General features: G+C 53.4%; 5 protein-coding genes across 5 annotated transcripts; 1 reads left to right on the plus strand and 4 right to left on the minus strand.

The window, feature by feature from the left end:
* Positions 1–398: 398 nt before the first annotated feature.
* On the minus strand, positions 399–2,114 carry LTS14_007114 (uncharacterized protein; the record flags this gene model as incomplete). The annotated part of the gene is made up of 1 exon (XM_064839806.1): positions 399–2,114. The coding sequence occupies one exon, from the start codon at positions 2,112–2,114 to the stop codon at positions 399–401; it is 1,716 nt and encodes a 571-aa protein (XP_064692565.1).
* Positions 2,115–2,866: 752 nt separating this feature from the next.
* On the minus strand, positions 2,867–6,271 carry LTS14_007115 (uncharacterized protein; the record flags this gene model as incomplete). The annotated part of the gene is made up of 1 exon (XM_064839807.1): positions 2,867–6,271. The coding sequence occupies one exon, from the start codon at positions 6,269–6,271 to the stop codon at positions 2,867–2,869; it is 3,405 nt and encodes a 1,134-aa protein (XP_064692566.1).
* Positions 6,272–6,772: 501 nt separating this feature from the next.
* Positions 6,773–9,187, minus strand: LTS14_007116 (uncharacterized protein; the record flags this gene model as incomplete). Its single annotated transcript, XM_064839808.1, has 4 exons — positions 6,773–8,738; positions 8,879–8,936; positions 8,989–9,020; positions 9,093–9,187. 4 exons carry the CDS (start codon positions 9,185–9,187, stop codon positions 6,773–6,775), a joined length of 2,151 nt encoding a protein of 716 aa, XP_064692567.1.
* A 3,681-nt stretch (positions 9,188–12,868) lies between these two features.
* LTS14_007117 (uncharacterized protein) lies at positions 12,869–14,074 on the plus strand (the record flags this gene model as incomplete). The annotated part of the gene is made up of 4 exons (XM_064839809.1): positions 12,869–12,955; positions 13,011–13,068; positions 13,129–13,202; positions 13,256–14,074. The coding sequence occupies 4 exons, from the start codon at positions 12,869–12,871 to the stop codon at positions 14,072–14,074; spliced, it is 1,038 nt and encodes a 345-aa protein (XP_064692568.1).
* Positions 14,075–16,486: 2,412 nt separating this feature from the next.
* On the minus strand, positions 16,487–17,217 carry LTS14_007118 (uncharacterized protein; the record flags this gene model as incomplete). Its single annotated transcript, XM_064839810.1, has 2 exons — positions 16,487–16,807; positions 16,855–17,217. The coding sequence occupies 2 exons, from the start codon at positions 17,215–17,217 to the stop codon at positions 16,487–16,489; spliced, it is 684 nt and encodes a 227-aa protein (XP_064692569.1).
* Between the last annotated feature and the right edge of the window lie 71 nt (positions 17,218–17,288).

The following is a 17,288-nucleotide window of genomic DNA, read 5'->3' on the forward strand; positions in this document are numbered from 1 at the left end:
ACTACCCATCCGCCACCCCGTTGGTCGGCAGACCAGCGGATAGCAGGTAGATATGAACGTGTTCGGCTCGACTCCATCCATTTACAATGGCTGCACTACATCTACTGTCGATGGGACCCGCGCGATGCCGTAGCGTCTAGCATATGGATGGGCGCACGTAACATTGGTACCTGCTGCTCAGGACAGCGGGGAGCGCTATACAGCACCCTTTGGCAGGAAGTTAGAGCGTTGCTTATTCTGCGGCAAGCTAGAGGAAGAGCGAACCTACAAAAGATGATCTCTTTGGGCATGGTAGTGAGGACGAGGCCCTCGTATGCTTTGGCAGATATCATACTCTCTTGGCCCTCAATATATACACATCCTACACAGCATCCCCGCCACCCATCTCCCAAAACCCACTATCGTACATCCTGCTCCCGCTTCTCCAGCCGCAGCTGCATCATCTGCTCCGCATGCTTAGCCATATAAGACTCCCCCAGCGATCCACCCGTGAACGAGCCCTTCGTCGGCCGTGTATACGAGGAACCGTACACTTCCTCCGTCGCGGCCTTGAGCTCTTCGGTGCTGTAGTCTGCTCCACGGAACTTGGGATCCGAGATTACAGACGGTCGCCTGAAACCCGGCACCGCGGGTTGTTGTGATGCATTCGCTGCGAAACCAGAGGAACCAGGGCCGAAGTCAAGATCGATGGTTTCTTTCTGCTCGGCACTCCAGCTGGGCTCTCTGGTGTCGGATGGTTCGGGTACGATACCTGCTTCTGGGTCGTAGGCATACTTTTCATTCCCCGATGCACTCGGCGATGTGGTGGGTATCAATGCCGACCCATTGTGATCCGGGATTGTGGCGATTCGGCCAGATACACCCTCGGCTTCACTCTCTTCATCTTCATCTGTCAGGGCGTTCTCAGATGCGTCCATGGTGGCATGCGCAGGCGTTTCTGCCTCGTCCTCGAGATCAAACAGGTCTCCATCAGGATCGATATTGCGAATTGTAGGCGACGTGGCAGCCACTGTCCCAGCAGCGCCTGGATGTGGGGGCGACACTACTGTCGATGCTCCGCCCACCGTTGAAGTACTTAGACTTGTTGTGGAGGCGGCTAGAGGTTTCTTCGCAAAGTCTAGGGTGGCCGAGATCCCGGCAGGTACACCAGCCGCTCGATCACTATCTGGCGATCTGGTCCGGGAGTGCGATGGCGTGCTACTGATATGGAGGGCGCTTGGCACGTTGTCGCTCGGTGCTACGATGCTATCGCCTACAGCCAGTGATACACGTTTCCTCTTCGGTCGTTGAGCAGTATGCGATGGTGATTTCATGGCTGAAGCCAGCTTCCCATCTGCGCTGGAGCCGGACGACGATGTTCTCGACGAGAGCTGGAGATGCGCGGGCCGTTTGACCTTGGGGTTGGCTGCAGTGTCGGAGGGAGTCCGTGTCAAGGATGCGGGATTGGAAGCGTCAGGCACTGGATTGGTGGCGTCAGGTCCTGTGGCAATCTCACTCAAGGGCTCGACGTCAGGCGGAGCAGATTCTGTTAGCTCCAGCGGTGTCTCGTCCTTGTGGTCGATGGCTGGTAAGTAGGATGGCGTGAAGAGTCCTATGAGCTCCTTTTCTCTCTCTTCGCTAGACCGAGTGTCCTGCAAGCCAGCCAAAGCAGTCCGCTCCGTTGGCTCTTCTTCGTCCACCACTTGAGCATCTGCTACTCTCCGCCCACCAGACGAGAGTAGAACGTTCACAGCATCATTCTGCTGCCCTGCAAGGAATGGACTTCCGGTAGTCGTGCTCTGTGTAGATTCGGAGCTCGTCCGTCGTTTCGGCAAGGATAACATACCATTCCCTTCACTCTGCTCTAACACCTGTGACTGATTGCCCGCACCCGTTGCCAAAGCCACAGCTGTCGCCGCACCACTAGTCTTGCTCCGATGTTTCAGATCCCTTTCAAATTGCTTATACTCGCGCTCCTTAGACGCGATATACTTATGTATACTCTCATCCAACTGTTTCCGTTTCTGTTCCAATTGATCCAGATACTCCTCCGGCAACAACTGCTCAGCATCCCTCAAACCCTTGCGAAAGCTCGGCCGTCGTGTCTCGACCACCGCGCCCGCCCTCCCTGCCATCGCACGCCCTGCTCATGCATGTGCGCCTATTATTACCACTTTGAAGGCGTCCGACCGCATACGTCCGAGTGTCGGCCTTGGCGGGCTGGTGAGATTCCAGAAACACGAGACGGGACAACGCGGCGTCGATGTGCGAATGGCGGAAAACACCACGATATTGTACACAAGACCGACCAATGCAAGGTATCAGCGAAGGGTAACGAGAGTATTAGAAGGCAGGAAGCACGAACGAGCCAACAAATCGCATCATGTGCGCGCATGCCGGATAGGAGAGCCAGTCAGAGTTTCCCGGACACAGTTCCAGACCCAGCACACGCCAGCGATCTTTCCCCACCGGCTCGCGATAAGCTTCTCGTTATTCTCACGGCACTCGTGAAATAGGGATAGGGTTGTGGGTAAGCTGAGTCAAGGTCACGAGTCACAAAACTCCCGGCAGTCTCACTCAATGTTTAATTGGTCCCAGAGTGTTCAGCCGCTGATGTTCTCCTCCCTGGACCGGTGTACAAGCGCAGTGCCGACTCAAGTGCCCTTGCTTCATTCTCCTCACGGCGATGCATGTTCAGGCTGACATGGAGAAGGTGGAGAGTGGGAGCTGGGTGTATCCTTGTTCGAGCCAATGGCTGAAGTGCTCGCCAAAAAGGATGAATCGATCAGGATGATCTCGCATTAATCTTATGAATCTCACCACACATCTAGATTGTCTTCGCCTTCGCTATGCAGTTCGTGATATAGTACAGTATAGTCCTCTCACTCTACGACAAACACCTTCGTACTATCTTTGGCCCGCCACCGTAGGAGGACAACCTCGCGTTGTCCTCTACCTCCCGAAAGCGAAAAGATGCGACCTTGTTTCCGGGTGCGACCAGATCAAGTCGCAAATATGCTCGATACTGCCGTAGCCATTTCAGACCATCGTGCTGCAGAGCACTAGTGCGGGACTTGTACCGATCCAGCCCGTGATCACTTCGTACAGCCTGTAGAATGGCCGACTTCCGCGTCTGTGAACGATCGCGCTGCCTCTGAGGTTGACTGGCCCTCACTTCTACTGATTGAGGATTGGCATTACCATCTGCAGCCCCGAAAATGCTTGTCTCGATATCTGCTCGGAGATTTAGCGGGACGGTCGGCTTCTCCGCCTCGTTCGAAAGTTTGATCAGGCATGCAACCAGTTTCCTGCCTATGATCTTCGCATCGAACATCTGCTGTTGCCTCCGATCATGGCACTCCCGGATGAAGTCCACCAAATGGCGTCGCATATTAAGATTTGTCTCAATACGGTTGCCGGCCTCGACTTCCAATCTGTACTGTCTGAGGGTTAGTTTCGCAACCCGCAAAAAGCGCTGGTCGATGCGCATATTGCTATCGAGGACGTTACGGAAGATGACCCTAATGCCTTTCTCTGATCTTATGGCGGTGTATGCTCGCAGGGCGGCAGTAAATACCACAATGTCAGGTTGTCGCTTACGAGCCTGCTCGGACTCGAATATAGTCTGCAGCGCTTCAATCGCAAGGTGCGGCATCCCGGCTCTGAGTAGCCGATTAGCGGCAGTGACGCCGACGTGGTGCTTTATTGGCCAGCCATTCCCATCGATTACTTGATAATACTCGAGTACGCTTTGCTTCAGACCAGCCATATCTTTTCGAGTGCTGGTTGCCCTCATCTGCTTCATTTGGTTTGCAAGCATCGGTCCCATGGCGCAAGTGATGTTCATGCCACATTGTCCCGCCTCCCGTAAGATTTCGGTTGCCAGTGCGGTATTGCCGCTGTCGCGTTTGAGACATGCTTGGATCGTGACCTCCAGGGCGAAGGGAGAGATGGGTAAGCCATTGGCGTCCAATGACGAGCGATATAATGAGACGACCTGATCGTACCTTTCAAGCGATAAGGCCAGTAACATGTCTCGCTCGATGCCGTCGCTTGTGAGGGAAGGACCCGAGAACAGGTCATCTCGGGCAACGTGAACCATCGACATCGTCTCTAAAGAGCCGGAGGGCTCCAATGCCTTCGAATCTGAGTCGATCCTTGAATCTACGGTTTCGTCCAGGTGAATCATACTTGACAGCTCATCATCCCAATAGTCGGGACTTTCTCCAATATCGATATCATTCTCGCACTGAGCATCATTCTTCTCGTGCTGCTCCCGTGCTCTGTTGGCATCTGCCGACAACCCTTCAAGGACACGCACATCCTCTTCCAACCTTCCTCGGTTCCGTAGTCCATGCTGCCCACCGATATTTCGGAAATCGTACGCGATAGCCTCCTTGACTGGGTCCATCAGTTCCGGACCCGACAGAGCCGGGGCACCGTGCATGATATTCCGTGTGAACCAGAGCATTACGATATGCGAAGGACGGTACTGCACATAGAACCTGCCCAGCATCTTTCCTGCCACCCGCGCATCGAGCGTGAACCGGACGCCAACGATACGGACATACCGCAGCCACTTCGTTATGAGCCATATGCATCCTTCAGCAAGGAAACATTGCATCATGATCTCGCTTGTGGCCTGGTTCGGACGGAAGCCAAGGTCGTCCACGAGGCCAGTAACAAACTTCCAACTTTCAGCGGCCGTATGCGCCTTCGTGTACAGATGGATAACATGATTCAGTCTCCGTACAGCATCGGAGCATATCGTGAATGATCCTCTGTCTTTAGCTACAGCCAGTGTTTGCTGCAGAGCATCCCATGCGCCCTTCTTAGCGAAAGAGACGGCTGCTACAGTGATAGCCAAGGCATCGTCTGGCACCTCCCGGTACATATTGCTAAGCAAATCCAGAGCCTCGGTGTGAGCGTTCGCACTGAGCAGAATTTCCAGAAGTGTAGTGTCGATAAGTCGTGCTACCTTGCTGCCCTTGGCGGCTTCTGTCTCCACCCGCATGTCATGCGCCTCTTTCAAAACCTGATCCAGATTATGCGTTGAGCGCCACAAATCCAGTAGCGGCAGACTCATCCATGCTCTGTCGACACGTGAGCGCAAATGCGGTGGTAGTGTTCGATATAGGTTAATGGCATAGCTTCGAGAAGCAGCTTTGCTTCTACGCACCTGGATATAAGCAAATGCAACAATCTCACGCCCCTGGTCGCTGAGATGCTCCACATCAAAGTCTTTGCTTATTCGACGAGCACCAAACAGCCGGCGAACGAGGTTGTAGGAACCGTGTGTCTCGCAGAGAGTCAAGAACGACTGGCATATCTCTCGGAAATGATCAGAGGAAGTCGCTTCTCTAGCGGATTGAAACACACGAAGAGCGACCATGGCCAGCTTGGCATCGTGGCACATACGAAGGCAGCTGCTGATGGCCGCTTCGAGCTCGCGGGACGATGCCATCGGACGTTTCGTTCCATGATTGACAATCCATCGGAACTGTTCTTGTGCCAGAGATGGCAGCAACGCAAGCTCAGCTTGCAAAGCTTCTTTCCGGAGGTCCTTCTGACTCGTTCGTTGGTGCGTCGTATCCCGCTTCACGCGAGCATCTCTCTGGCCAGAAGGAGATTGTCTGTTTGAAAAAGACCGGTCTCTTGATGTCTCGTAATCTTGTGCCTCACGGTATGGCTCTCGGAGTCTTGATTTCCCAGTGTCAGGCCTCGGAAGGGCCGCAAGTTCGTGCTTTGGAGGTATTCGCCCGCCGTACTTGGCCATCCCATCGTCCTTTACACTCGCGGCAGCAGCAGATAGCTCCGATCTTGTCGTCCGCAGGTTGTCTCCCGGCCGTACGGGTGCAGAAGGGTCGTACGACCGTTTGCCTGCAGCTTCCACCCGCGATACATGATGTGTCTGCACCTGCACATACCCCTTCTCAACTACCGACGGCAGGTCAGGCGCCTTATACGGCCGGCCCAGCGGTGTGAAGGCTCTGCGCCTCTCCTCTGCGCTCCCATCTTCATCCTGCTCCACCCATTGCACTCCGCCCTCTGATCCAACTACATCCTCACTCCCTTCCTGACATGCCACAGCAGCGCTCAGATAATGCCGCGGACTCTGCCGTACCCGCCGCGCATTATCCGCGATCCTCTGCACATATTGTGTTCTCCTCCGCTGCTCCTCAGCGAACAGTGTTGCCGCTCCTGCTGCTGTCCCTGACGAGATATATGCTAGCTGATACAGCACTTTGAGGGCATCCTTCGAAGGCACAGGTCGTGATTTGCCGTTGAACATCTCTTGGCCATAGTGTCATGAATACATCTCGGGCATAGACGGTAGGGCAATGTGTATTACCATGTTGGAATAGTCCTGACATGCATGATGCGGATACAGCCGACAGATTACCTTTTACCGCTAGTGCACGATGGAACGGGATCTCTCTCCATCTCGCATATCGATGAAGGAAGTCCTTAAAATACAATACATGTACACGATATGATAAAGGGTGGCAATGTGTATCTCTTGTGTTCGTGCTATCTACAACTTTTGAATTATCCACCTTGGCGCTCACACGACTTGACGGCGCTTGTCAATCGATCACACTCTGGGCACGAGACGATGATGACTACGGCGAGCATGCCTCTGCCTGTTCATCCCGTTCTCGCAACACCACCGACTTGGTTCCTTTGGCGCGATCGAGGATGCTCCAGCGCCATGATCGTCGGCTTTCTCCGGCCTTCTGCGCGCCAAAGGTCCAGCGATTTATCATGTTGAGCTCTTTCACAGTCTGCCGGCTCATCGTTCTGGTCGGAGGCCGTACAACGGCTCCAGTATCCCCCAACTCCATTCTGCAATCCCATCCACCTGCTTCACATCCCTCATCCACTCTAGCAAAAGACCGATCGTACTTTCAATCTCCCGCCTACTAACCACAGTACCCTCGTCAACAATCTGTCGTAAACAGTCGTTCACCGAACACATATTAAGCACGAGCAAAATGCCCATAAAGTTCTGCGTCCACGCGAACATATGCGGGACTAGCCTCTTCTTGTTCTTCGGCGGTGCCATGGCGAGCGGCCACAGACACGCGCTCTTGAGAGCGAGAGCGCAGCAGTTGCCATCTTCCTCTGTCATCAGTTCCGGAAAATGCAGCGCCTTGTACACGAAAGGTCGATACATCATAAATCGAGCATAGTAGAACCTTGTCCGAAGTTGTGCCGTTACAACATCCAAATTATACTTGTGTCCAATCGGTATCGGACCTTGATCCGGACTAAAAAGTGGCTCGTTCGGTCGCCTGGTCATGGGGTCCGTAGCTGGGAACTCAAACCTATCATTGTCGCTCCACTGCAGAGGTCGCGGGAGTAAGGCTCTCCAACTGTCTAGCTGCCGCATCATCTCTCTGATAACGGCCACAGGGGGACCGCCATAGTCGTCGAAGTTCTCCGCCTGGGCCGAGGATGCTGCAAGGGTCTTGTGAGCTGATGTCCCACTTGCCCGTTGGGAGCCTCGCCACAATGGCTCGGCCTGCATGGCACGCTCACATTCATGTATCACATTGTGGATGCGTGCGATGAGACGTCGTAGCGCAATCATTGCGAGGAAGTGGTACTGGAAATGACTGCGCTCTTGGTTGGCCTGGGCGGAACCTCCTGCGACACTGCTGCCTTGGTGTTGTTCTTGTGCTTCGTGGAAATATGGTAGAGGCACTTCGTCCTCCATGGTGTTTATGCCGGTTTGCGGGAAGTCGAGATCTAGGTGGTATAGATCTTCGCTGAAGACGCAAGTCCAATACGCACGTTTCACAAGGTCGCCATTAGCAGATGACCAGTCGATTGGCTCGCAACGAATCAAGACTTGGCACGCCATCGAAGCGGCAACTGTACAGCGCCAGAAGTCTAGATGCCGAGAAGTCGCTTCGTAGTAGGTAGCTTGTAATAGATTGAGTTGGACATTTTCTAAGGTGCATTGCGTCCAGATGAAGCCAAGTCTTCTTCTAGCTTCGTTGAACAGGGCGAGCCCCGGTGGGTGGTCAACAGTGCCGCCACGGAAACCACTTGGCTGACCGTTGACGACACTGACAGGTCTCTCGAAAACACCATCGACCGCTACAGCGCCCAGCGCGAAGACCAGAAGAGCCAGCACACTCGCGGAATCGCCATCTCCGTAGCCATCTCGCAGGAGTTTCGCCACAGTACCGTTCATGAAGGTTTCTCGATTGAGTACTGGATAGAGAACGTTAAATGTGTTGAAATAGGCGTCGGAAAGCTCTTGTATTTGCTGAACACCAAGAGTCGGGAAAACGACATTGGTTGCTCTGCTTTGCTCTGTATTGCCAGTGGCCATCGTGAAGCATGGTAATCCAACGTCAGATGGTAGTGGATCAGGATGCTTGCTCATCTCTCGCTTGATGAACCATGGCGTTCCTTCTTGGAGGACATACTGCAGGTCAGATGCCGCCGAGATACCAGAGTTGAGCAGATGAATGTATATGCCAGGCCATAGCATGATTTTGTGAGGTACAGTGAGGTGCTGATAAGGCTTTGGCATATTATCGCTGGCTGCCGACCCTTCTGGTTTCCGCTGGGCAGTCTCGCTTTGCGATGCCTTCACGAGCGACGCCGACGACGTACCACTCACCGAAGCATGGGCGCCTGGTGAGCTCATGTCTGGGCTGCTTCCCTGGGTTATAGCCATATTGTCGAACTTGTTCTCCAGTCGGGTCAAGGTATCTAGAATGTGGACCATGGTTTTGTCTTTCCTAATGGGCCAGTTAGCAAACTTGTCGTGATCACTGGTCTAGCCGCTTGCAACATCTAGCCTAGCAAGATACAGTGAAGTCAGGTTGAGACCGACTGTCAATGCCTCCTGACTACGACCTTAGTCCTGGACAACACTTACTTCGTCGGCAAAGGCTCTCGATACTCGCAATCCACACTGAGGCGCTGACATAGCCCACCTGCGCGATGATAAGCAATCATGTCCACATGAGGCAGGCACGCGATACATACATTTGGGCCGTTGCTCGTCACATTTGCTCTTGCTGCAAGACTGTCAGTCACCACGCTCTGTCGAAATCACGTGCTGATCGGAGATGATCCCGCCGCCGGCTTACCGGTTACGACATGTTTGACAGGCCTGCGCGGCGATTGCAGCTCGTTCGCGGCGCTGCGATGAGTCTGACGACTCGAGGTGCGCGAAAGACGCCATGCGGGATGTCTTCTATGTGCGCTGGCCCAGGATGCCTCGTTTGTCCGGGCAATGCGGAAATAGAGTAGGCCTTGTGCGCGCAAGCGGTGTCTTGCGGCGTACCTGCCGCCTCCTTGAAACCAGACTCGGCGAGGTCCTGGGTCAGAGATGAGGTGTGTATAGACGACTTCGTAGGAAGCTTGTCGGGACAGGCGAGGGTGCGCGCAACAACGGGTTTGAAGCGCGAGATGAGTAAAGACTTGACCAAGGAGGCAAGACTTTTTAGTCGCACCAGCAATCAACCCGTCATGAAAACGTTTAGAAATTAGTTGAGAGTCGTGGTTGAATTGGAAGATGAATCGTGGCGATGGCCTGGCCACGATCTCGCATCAAAAATCCAGATCGCCCCAGATGCAGATGTGAGATGCAACGAGATTCGAGTGAGGCCTCAGCAGATGGTTTAGTCGTACGGTGTGTGTACCTTCAAGTGCAGCACTATCCTGGTCGCAGCGCCTGAGTGCCGACAATTGGCGGCAGGTGATGCCAGCGCGTGTCGTCCCCGAGCCAGGTGGGTATGTCGGTGGTCGTTAGAAGTGTGGCGATATCTCCAGCTGCCAGGCTTGTCCGACGCATTTGCCACGTGAACTTGTCCTTCTTTGCAAGATCTGTACCGCCCAGGATGTTATGCGACGCATGACTTTGCACTGGCGGATGGGCGAGATGGGTGGCGGCAGTCATCGGGATCCAGTTTCTCGATCATCACGGCTTCGGACTTAAGTCCGAAGCCAATGCGCTCCGCCATGGAAAAGACTATCTCTGGTTCGTTTCCAAGCATACCTACCTTATGATATCGATTTGAGCTGGCATAGAAAGTTAAGAGGGAAGACATGCTCACCGAGCCTCATTTCACAAGCGGAGCTCATACATGGCAATTAACCTGATACTGCGTGCATGAGATAGGTGGTCTATCTGTTTTACGCACACACGTGCATGCAATCGAGAGAACATGGTAGACTACGATCACTTTCGGCAACACTAAAGACTACAAATACGCTGTCCTGCACAAATTCTTTCGACACAGTACGCGCATTTTTGGGGCCTTGCATCAATCGCCCGGCATAACAATTAGATCCATGACAGAACTGCTGCAAAGGCGCAAGCTCAAATCTACTGCAAGGTTTGAACGAGGACATCATATTCTGGCGGATCAGTACGGCACCGTATACATGATAAAACATTCAATGATCACCAATTCCTGGCTCACTCAACGACCATGACCTTCGCGTGGAAGCCACGATCAGACGCCACAGCGCCAGCAGGACGATGACAGCCGACCTACAACGCCAAGCTGTACACCGTACTTACGGTTCTGATAGTCACCACTTTTACCAAGCACGAAACCACTATTGTCAAATTTCAAAGTCATGACTACACGATAACAGATGACGAGCGACTAAACATCCTCTCCACCGTCATACCCATCTCGAAAGCTGTTGTTTTAGTGCGTGCTTGAGCTCTCGTCGGATAAAGAGATCTTCCAGACTGCGCGGTCCCCCGGATATTCCCATCCGATCGGCGACTCTAGGTACATGCATGGACTGAACGCACGTTCTGTGACATCAAAAACATGCATTTCCGATATCGTGTCAACCGTGATACTAGAGGAGATATGTGGCGACAAAGCTATGCTCAAGGGAAATCGTTCCGAGGCTGCGCAATCTATGATTCTCTCCATTCGGAAGATCATCCCCTCGGTTTGTGTCCAACTCCCGGCCTCTCATTCGCATCATCGTATGTCAAGGCTACGGTCGATACCGTTGAGACCATCTTCGCAGGACCTGGTACTGATACCGGCATGCTCGGACGATATTGGTCGTCTGCATTCATCAGTGAAGGGCTCTGATCGTGGCTTACCATTGGTCGCGAGTGGTGTAAACGACTTGGTCTGATGGAATCTGTCGGATGCGGTCGAAGAGGTATCGATCTTACGCAGTGACTGGTACGTGTCCTTCGGGATGAAAGCAATGTTGCTAAGTCGGAAGAGATCGAAGTGCATTGAATACACTTGCCTTCGTCGAATTTGAGGTATGCAGTACAACGCTACTACTAAGCACAAGCTGACGTAGAGAGGCGCGAAATCTTCGACTGCCAAAGAGATTAGCGAAATATGTCGAAGCTTGTCAGGTGCTAGCCTACCAGCCGCTGTCAAGTGCAGTCCTACCTAAGATTTTATGGCATCGGCTTCCTCTCGCTATTCGCCATTTTTTGATACTCATAATAAAGGCCAAGCCGTCGGCAGGGCAATTATCTCAGACCTTATGCGAGACGAGGAATGTAGCTCTTTTGAAAGTATCTCTTTTCTTCCGGGGCTGAATAGTCTCCTCACATCATCCACGCTGAACCTCCTGGTGGCCGCTACGATAGCTTGTGTTCTTGCTGCGCGGCTTGGGGACGGATAGATTCTGCCCAACGTGCACGGGCCTTGTAAGAGCGACCTGGTTAACCGAGTTGTGGTTCGTTCCGATCTGCCCCATGTATAGTTGAGCATAGCTCAGCCATAGCTGTACGAGTTCATAGTCTATATTGTTGCTAGGGTGATCGGGCTGGAGTGGTTGGATATGCCGCTGTGGCTCATCTATGAAGATGAAGCGAAACCAGCCTTGGAGAAGATCGTGAACAAGCAGAAGAGTCGGATGGAGGCTACCGCAGCCAGCCAAATGCTTTGCAGATAACATCTTACAGAGGACACGATGATAGTAAGGCTGAGCGACATCAGGCCCAAGGCATCATTGATGCGATCTCGTGTCAGACATGTGATGCCTTGGAGCACGCTTCTCCCATTCTTCATTTGATCCTATAAACGGTGGTCTCATGTATGGGACTCTGCAACACTCAGATTCGTTTTGGGAGAGCGCATCAGGACAGATCGTGTTCATGCCACGATCACTTTGCGAATGCTCAGACGAACAGTCCAATCTCACATGGCAAAGTTCATCGAAGATCGTGGGCGGCAGACCTGCATACGACGCCACACGCTCTTCAAAAGTCTCCACTCGCCCAAATCACGTGGATTCGATCGAGACCGCCCCCACCTGGAGCTACGTCATGTTCTCGGCTTAAAACGACGACATGCAGGTGCAAGGCAGCGCAAGCTCCCCTCTTCGCCACCACCCGCAATCAATCCTGCTCTTGCTCGGCCAAGTAGTGAAGAGCTTCAGATGCCGGATCATGGCACAAGGGTGGTATATCATGCCTCGTTATGCGAAGCCACCGAGCCACTCGTCGTCAGCTCCCATTTTGCTACCAGGTTTTGGCTCAATTGTGAAACTGCCATTGGCGAGGCTAAAGAGCTCACAAGTTGGATTCGTGCTATAAACCTGCTCGTGACTTGGTGTGCAGGGCGTGCTTGCCTGATCCGTTCTGGTCGTTGCGCACACGTGGGTGGAGGGGTTCGGCATCATCTTCCCCGGCTGGCCAGGTTCCTGGTTACTGTAGTGGGCATGACGTTGGTTGCGTAGCTTGACGTGTATCGAGCTTGTGACCTTGGCACGACTTCGGGGCATATTTCAGACTAGTGAAGCAGGGTGAGTTGAAGTATAATAAGAGCTCCCTGCATCGTGGGTAGAAAGCAGAAGCCCAACAACACCTCCTCTTCAACACATCAAATCAAATACCAACCTCTGCTATTAACAATCAGCAATCATGTCCAACTACGACGACAACAACACTGGCCGCGGCTACGGCAATGACAGCGGCCTGTCTGGCAACAACAGCGGTCTATCCGGCGGTGTAAGCAAACGGACCCCACAGGCATAGCCCTTAGCCCCTCACTGACCTTGTATAGAACTCTGGCCGCACAGGCGGAGACAGCTACGGTGACGACACGCTTTCTGGTCAGTCCGGTAAGTCATGACACAGAGTCCCTGTTCTGTTAAGAACCCATGAGCTAAGACATCTTCCAGGTCGCCAGGGTGGCATCGGCAGTGACAACTACGGGGATGACAGCTTGTCCAGTGGTCGCAGCGGACTTGGTGGTGTGAGTCTAACATTGCTTCTTCGTCGGGAACATAGTTAGCTGACATAACGCAGAACTCCGGCAGGGACACTTTCGGCAGCTCCAACACAGGCTCCTCTGGCTATGGTGACGACTCTCTGAGCGGCGGGCGCACTGGTGGATCCAGCGGCTTGTCAGGCGGTGACAATTATGGGTCGTCAGGTACCACCGGCCGTGGCTCAAGCGGTCTCGGAGGCGATGATTCGTACGGCTCGTCCAATACCGGTAGCGGCCCCGGCGGTCGTGACAATTATGGTTCGTCCAACACCGGCAGCGGACTCGGAGGGCGTGACAACTATGGTTCGTCCAACACTGGCAGTGGGTTGAGCGGCTCGGACAACTATGATTCGTCCAACACCGGCAGCGGAATCGGAGGGCGTGACAACTATGGTTCGTCCAACACCGGCAGCGGACTCGGAGGGCGTGCCAACTATGGCTCGTCCAACACCGGCAGCGGGATCGGGGGACGTGACAACCTCGACTCTTCGAACACAAGCAGCGGTATTGGCGGGCGTGACACATACGGCTCGTCCAACACCAGCAGTGGCCTGGGTGGTTCTGACACCTACGGCTCGTCGACTGGCGGCACCGACACAAGCGCCTACGGTCAGGGTGGTACCACTGGCGCCTCCTCTGGCGCAGGTGGTTTTGGCAGCTCTTCTAACGACCGCTACGACGAGAACAACTCTTCCAGCAACAAGTCTGGTAAGAACGACAGCACCATGGGCAAGCTTATGGAAAAGGCTGGGTCAATGATGGGCAACAAAGGGATGGAAGAGAAGGGTGCTATGAAGCGTGATCAGACTGGCGGCGCTGGTAGTGGCTACAACCAAGGCAGCTCCGACAACTACTAGATGTAGTGGGATGGTAGAAAGAAAGAGCACGATGCTTGATTACAGCCGATGATATGCCACATCCACGAAAGGATGATGAGCAAGGGTACAGATATGTAACCCAACAACTATGAATGAAAAGTTCGAACAATGAGACAATACGCCGCCTTCTTGGGTTTTTGATACTAAGGCAAGATGGTCTTTCTGCTATCATTGGTCTTCTGTCTCCCAGAAGTATGCCTGCTCACTAGCTTCACCACTTCATGACGTTCAAAAGTTTGTATGAGTAGAATGATTCGCTCTCTGCGTATCAACGTCTTTGACTCTCGATCAAAGGCATAACTCTTGGTACCCTACCATGAACACTTTCGAAGTGCTGGTTCAAGACGAGTCGGGCAGTCGGGTACTCTCCGGGACATGTCTTTGACTTTATGTGCATCGGATCACTAGCCAGGGCCCGCCGCAACAGTGTCGAGTCACAGCAACAGATTAGAGACAAGCTGATTGACTATGTGACATGTGGTAGAGTAGGTTCTAGTCTTCCAATGGATGGACTGTACTTAAGGGTTTTGCCCCACTGCATCGAGCGTGGGGAGTGAAGGAGGTGAAGGAGGATGCTTTGGTAGGGCTGATAAGCCGCAGATCTCACGACTTCAGAGCTACTGTGCTACCATTACTACACATTTTCTCTTGCAGCGAAGACCTGGCTCTCTGCTTTCGTGATAACAGCTCATGTCGATCACGCTTGATGGGCGAACCTCTCGTCTTTCTTGCCGGCCATCGCCTTCGATCTCCGTCAGAGCTACGCTTGCGCCTCTCGCCACCGTACTCGGTGGCCAGGTTTGCTAGGCGGGAAGGTCCTGACGCGCGAGCTCGACATCCATGGTGTGCTTCTCTTTGAAGACGGGGTCGGAGGGTTGGATTGGGTTGGCTGTGCCCGCCGGCAGGGCGAAGCTTCAAGGCGCATTAGCAGAGACCACAATCTGGGGGAAGACTTGTACGCCTACACGAAGAGGGACTCGTGGTGTGATCGGATGATGATGCACCCACGACCTGGCGAACGGTCGCCAGCGCTGCCTCGCGCAGGATTTTCCACTCGCCGTCGTAGATGCTGATATGTGGGCGGAACTGTACGGTACGTCAGCATCGGCACCAATCTCGCAGGGGAACAAATCGTTAACGTGTAGACGTCGTATCGCTGTGATGGTGCTTCTGCATCGGCCATTGTGTGTTAAGTGGTGCGAATACGGTGTTCCAGGTTGTGTTCGCGAAGAGAAGACGTTTTATACCACCCCAAGAGTTCATTCAGTGTTAATGAATGTCGACAGCGTGGAATTGAGAGCCGTGCCGCAACAAGCATCTGACACCTCTGCCAAAGGATTTAGATCGCAGATTGGAACGCAGACAACATTGGTAGACGGGCCTAGTACGAGTCACTACCTGCGCCTCTCAGTTTGCCACTCTGCCAATGACGCGGCCATCAAGAAGGCGTACCGCAAAGGATGCTGCAGGTGCCCGTCAAACAAGGCCGAGGGTTGGAGAACCTAGAGAGCGCGTACGAGACCTTGATCTACCCTGAGAAGCGCGGTATGTATGATGGTGAACCATGCCAGACAGGCGGCTCTCAAGTTCCACCAAAAGATGCCGATCCAGGAATCCAGCTAGGGCCGTCTATATGCCATCAATCCCGTCCAGATGCGCAGCCTCACTCGCAGCCTCGTTCCCAACAAGCCCCGGTCGATGTCTTCCCCAACATCGAAGAACGTCAAGCGCCATGATAAAGGCAGCCAAGGAGGCCACGAGAGGCTCCCGCAGGCCATCGTCGATGATACCGCAGTAGGCATACCTGGTCGGCTGCTCCAAAATCTGGTACTCTTTCCGTCACCGCAATACCGCAAGGATGCTGAAGGCCGCACGACGTACACTTCGAAAGTAGCCGAGGGACGCTTGGATCGAGTCTGCCTGTTGCTCTTCCGTCGCAAGGACAGATATGAAGGGCTGAGCGGAGGTGGAGAATACAGATACTACATCTGAGCGTCCAAGAGTGATAGTTTGTCCAGGTCCGAGTGGTGTGGTACAACCTCCTGTTTTCTGGACGTGCAAGAAGGTTGCGTGGTACCTTTTGTTTTACGACAGCGATGACAAGAGTAGAAAACTTGAAGTTTGTTGTTCCCGTTAGTTTTCCTTGTTCCTGCCAAGTGAATATTTACGACCCTATGCTAGTAGCAGTACTAGCACGCTATGACGACTCACGCTGTCATGCCAATGGTTTCTCAGCAGCTCCAGGCAGCCAATCGATGACAGGGACAATTGCCGACTCAAGCACCAAAACAGAGCATGTGAACATCGATGACCGAATTGTTCTTCATGCCCATCTACTGCATGGTTAGCAACGCACACCAAGCGATCGACCTGAAGCCGACACTTACCTCCTCAGCAGTATCGTCTACCGCAATCGGAGAAGTACAAAGTACAAAGATCGACCTCCACACGGCGAGCGTAGTCTCCCATGGCATGACGCAACTGATACGTGCTGGTGACGATGTTCTGGGTGATTGCCTGGGTTGGATCGCGGAAGAGAAGGCGAATGAGTCGACCACGAGGCTCTTGGACGTTGTGAAGCTGAGTGATGTTCCCATCCAGATATCGGCAGTTGGTGGATGGATAGCCGTTATCCTTACAGACGACGCACTTCAGGCCTGGCTCGTTCGAGTAGACTTTGATGGAGAGAGTCTGGGCGTGCTTGAGGTTGGGCTACTCATGATTAGCTCCATTGGCTTGTGTATGGCTGGCACACTTACAATCGTGGCAGGGGTGTCTGTGTCTTTGAGCTTTCTTGCATCTGCTTTGAACCCCATGCCACTAGCAGGACGACAACCCTTAGAGGACGCAGCCTTGAAGGCGTCGAAGACGTTCTTGAAGGTAGAGGTCATGTCTAGATTGAAGAGCATGCCCTCACCCGAGACATCGTAGGCATCCTTGATGTGAATAATGGATTTGCGTTCCTCCTGATCTAAGCTGTTGTGGAGCTCTTTGACCTCGCGAGCAAGTCCATAAGCATCGTAGTCGCCATTCTCGCTGTCAGGTGGAGTGAGTATGTAGCTGGCGACCGTATCGTACGAGGAGCGTTGTGGTGTCATGAGGTTGAAGCTGTACTGTGACATCTTTTCTGTTGGAACCTGTGTTCGTGCTTGGGTTGAGAGTATGTTGACGCTGTGTGCACGGGAGGATTGTG

The sequence above is a fragment of the Recurvomyces mirabilis genome (genome assembly GCF_035927965.1).
Source record: "Recurvomyces mirabilis strain CCFEE 5264 chromosome Unknown scaffold_19, whole genome shotgun sequence".
NCBI lineage: Eukaryota > Fungi > Ascomycota > Dothideomycetes > Mycosphaerellales > Teratosphaeriaceae > Recurvomyces > Recurvomyces mirabilis.